This window comes from Artemia franciscana, chromosome 20 (assembly GCF_032884065.1).
Source record: "Artemia franciscana chromosome 20, ASM3288406v1, whole genome shotgun sequence".
Classification (NCBI taxonomy): Eukaryota; Metazoa; Arthropoda; class Branchiopoda; order Anostraca; family Artemiidae; genus Artemia; species Artemia franciscana.
In genome coordinates, this window is record NC_088882.1 from 13981747 (window position 1) to 13986184 (window position 4438).

General features: G+C 31.8%; 1 protein-coding gene across 1 annotated transcript; it reads left to right on the forward strand.

Annotated features, from left to right (window-relative positions):
* Nucleotides 1-1972: 1972 nt before the first annotated feature.
* LOC136039987 (uncharacterized) lies at nucleotides 1973-2323 on the forward strand. The gene has a single exon (XM_065724052.1). It carries the CDS (start codon nucleotides 1973-1975, stop codon nucleotides 2321-2323), a length of 351 nt encoding a protein of 116 aa, XP_065580124.1.
* The last annotated feature ends 2115 nt before the right edge of the window (nucleotides 2324-4438 follow it).

Here is a 4438-nt window from a genome sequence, read left to right on the forward strand (position 1 = left end):
GCATTCACAGTTATTCTTTTTTTTATCACGGATTTTTAGGGTTATAAGGATATGGGCTGATGAGTACGGGCCTAGGTTACCTACGATCGATAAACCTGGCAGAAATGGGATTAACCGAGATAACTCATGTACTGTTGTTTTTGATTAGATATTACACTAAGCATTAGGCGATGATGAGGAATTTTCTGAAGATAGGGAATAAAACTTAATATACAACTTAGGCAAAAATTTAGGCTAAATCACCGATATTTGTCATCAACGAAATGTAGTGTAAAACAAAGAAAAGAAACTAAGTTACTGAAAAACTCATAGCTGAAAAAATCTTCAATGTAAAACCAGATATATAATATATATATATATATATATATATATATATACATATATATATATATATATATATATATATATATATATATATATATATATATATATATATATATATATATATATATATATATATATATATATATATATATATATATATATATATATATATATATATATATATATATATATATATATATATATAGATAACTTCGAAGACCACACTGCCTTTCCATGACGAAAGTAAAACAGTTCAAAGTAGGGATGAAACTTTTTTATTGATAGTCAACAGATATAAAATTTAACTGGATATTTCGAAGACATATACAGTGTTCATCATCAGCAGTAAAACTAAACGACATGAATAAAACCAAACAAAATTTACACCTAAAAAACTAATTACATATAGATTATTGCTCTTATTTTTTTCAATGCAACAGAGTAAGCAAATCTCTTTGACCTTTTCGGTTCCTGTTCATTAGATTTATCTGACATATTACGTGGACAGAGGTCATAGCTTTTAGGTGAGGTGATATTTACTTTATTTGACCTCAGCAAATCATCATAAATTGAATTCAATCCAAATTAACCTGTATCTTTGTTTATGGAATTATTCTTGAATAAAATTCTTTTAATTTCGATTGTTTCCCTGAAAATTTGCTTTAAACCTTGGTCTCTAGAAATCAAAGAAACATTTTCAAATAAAATACAATGATTTGGATAATTATAGATATGTTCCGAGAGGGCCGACATGAAATCTTCAGGTTTGGTATTTTCCTTTAAAGACAAATATCACCTCACCTAAAAGCTATGACCTCTGTCCACGTAATATGTCAGATTAATCTAATGAACCGGAACCGAAAAGGTCAAAGAGATTGGCTTCCGCTGTTGCATTGAAAAAAATAAGAGCAAAAACTGTATGTAATTAGTTTATTAGCTATAAATTTTGTTTGGTTTTATTCATGTCTTTTAGTTTTACTGCTGATGATGAACACTGTGTGTGTGTTCGAAATATCCAGTTAAATTTTATATCTTTTCACTGTCAATAAAAAGGTTTCATCCCTATTTTGAACTGTTTTATTTTCGTCAGGGAAAGGCAGTGTGGTCTTCGAAGCTATATACGTCGAGTATATGGGGATAATGTGACCAAGGAGGTGTCTAAATATATTAACACCTATAAGAGACACGCAAACGTTATATATCAACAAGATTTTCTTCATCAATGTAAGAAGAAAAGGATTTTGCCACCTTCAATAAAATTCGATCTACATTTAGGCACTTTTAAAGGAAGAAAGTTTGAACGAGGTCTACAATTCAAGACTTTAAATCATCTGATTAAAGATAAAAGGAGAGTTACCGACGCAGGGACCATAGTAGTCAAGAAGCGTCGTTAATTCTTAAATAAAAAAAAAGATAAAAGGAGAAAAAGAGCTTTATTAGTGAAAGATAAACTTTTCCTGGAAAATATTTTATAAAAAAAGGTGAGTGCAAGTGATTTTTGTTTTATTCAACAAACAGCAAGAAATCATTTCAATCATGACTTTCACCTTTCCAGAGAAAGATTACTTGAAAAGTTTTCAAAATTGTCTGAAAATAAGCCCTAATACCTTCGTCAACTCTTGGACCAGGTGTAATTAATTTTTCATCAATGACCTTAACGTTACAAGAAAAGTCCGTATTAGAAAAAGGTCCAAAATTTTGCTTTAGAACTAATAAAGTCCCAGTAGAAGAAATTATCTCTTCAATAGCAACATCTTTACATAGAAACCTCATCGTAATCAAAGATGTTAGCCTAGTAAGAGCTTCTACAGTTAAAACCCTGTCAGAGTTTTCTTTAAAAGCAGAAATCCCTAACAATTGTATCAAAGACATAAAGATTCTTAATAATCTAAGAAGGGATGAATCTATTATTCTTACAAAAGCAGACAAGGGTAGTACTTTAGTGGTAATGGACACCAATGACTACGATTCAAAATTAAACGCTTTACTGAAAGATTGAAAAAACGTACAAAAAACTTTCTTTTGACCCGACGGACTCATATACAAAGAAGTTGAAGAACGTGTTAAAGAGTTTGAAGGAAGAAGGGAAGATTACACCTCAACTTTTCTACAAATTCTTACCAAGAAGTTCTTTATGCCCTAAATTATATGGACTTCCAAAGATATATAAACCAAATCTGCCATTACGACCAAGCTGCAAGCATAAAGTCACCAACAAGTGCTCTGAGTAAGTGGTTAGTGTCATCATGTAAACCACTCATGTCTACACAACTTTCTTATATTAAGAATTCGTCAGAACTTCGAAAAAAACTAAAAGAAGTGGAGATTTCTTCAAATTCTATAAATTCAAGTTTCGACAAAGTGTCAATGTATACGAGTATTGATGTAAAAGCCGCAGAAATTCTTCTTGAAAGAAAGATACTAAGAAATTTGGACTTAATTAGTGATGAAACAGTTTTGGAAGTAGGTATAATAATGAATTTAGTTAGGCTGTGCAACACGTTCTCTTTTTTTTTCAATTCAGACGGTTTTTTTTTCGAACAAGTTAATGGTTTACCCATGGGGGTATTGATCCCCAACAATTTGGATTTAGATCTGGGCATAGTACGGTTCATTATTTGGTTGCATTGTTGGACACTATCCTTAAGCACTTAGAAAATAATGAGGCCTATGTTGATGCATTATTTGCAGACATAGTTAAGGCTTTTGATAGTCTTGATCATAATGTAGTTGTGGAAGAAGCAAAGGCTATGGGTGCCCGTCCATTTGTTGTACGAATGCTCGCTAGTTTTCTTTTTGAAAGATCTCAGTGTGTCCAAATCCCTGATCATGAGCCATCTGAATTTGTAAATATTTTTGTGGTTCGCCACAAGGGACTAAATTAGGCCCGCTTTCTTTTCTTATTGTTTTTAACCATATTTTAACAACAATTGGTGAGCGTTTTAAATTTGCTGATGATTTAACTGTTTTATCACTGCGACTAAGCCCTCCGACTACTGAACAGTCTGACTTGATTGAAATCTATCATGATATAAAAGCTGAATTAGGAAAGGTAAAACTGACGGTCAGTGAAACTAGGAGCTCTTATATGACGTTTTCCTTCCTAAAGGGTATCAACCACTCTTCTCATAATTCCATACTGCCAACAAAGAAAACTGTTAAAATACTTGGGATACTTTTGGATGATGATTTAAGATGAAATTCACACGTTGACTATCTGACTAAAAAAGGTGCCTCGCTTTTACATTCATTTTCCAACCTAAAAAAGATTTGGTACACCAACTGAGGTTTAAAAGTCTGTATACTGCAGCTATGTTAGACCTTCTCTTGAGTATGCGTGCCCTGCTTGGCATCCGGGATTGACATAAGATCAAAGAGATAGACTTGAGACGATGCAAAAAGAGCTGTAAAAATTATACTATTCAACTTACGAAGATGCACTGAAACAACTCAATTTGGACTCACTTAATAGTCGTAGACATGGCTTAACATATAGATTTGGACTAAATTGTTTGAATTTCCCAACTCATTTTCGTCTACCACCCAGCCTTGAGAGCCCCCCAACTGAAGGACCAGTTACTAGACTCCGACAAATAAAAAAGAATTGTCCACAGATACTGACTTGCTCAGCCTATAGTACTGAGAGATATCGCAAATCATTTGTTCCATATTTTACCCGTCATTTTAATAATATTGACGCGATTAATATTTAATGGTTGATTAATATGTGTTTGATTAACATAATGTTTGTTTAAATTTTCCTGTGAGTGTTTTTGAAGGTATAAATTATTTTTGTCATGACATACTAATGCTAGCTCCGGCTATTGTAGTGATTAAATATATTCTATTCTATGGGGACCCCTTTAAGTCCTTTATTAGCAAATGTTTTGTTGAAAATATTGAAACAATAGCTTTAGATTCATACTTTTTAAACCATAAATTTTGGGGGAGATATATGGATGACATAATTTCAGTATGGAATTATGGGGATGAGGAATTAAAAGGTTTTTTAGAACATCTTAATTTTTTGGGAGGTGGTTTAAAATTTACAATAGAATTAGAAGAGGATAATAAACTTCCTTTTCTGGATGTTCTTCTTTTAAAAAATGAAAAT

Excerpts from the sequence above, each read along its gene's own strand:
- LOC136039987 (XM_065724052.1), top strand. The coding sequence starts at position 1,973 with ATGACCTTAACGTTACAAGAAAAGTCCGTATTAGAAAAAGGTCCAAAA.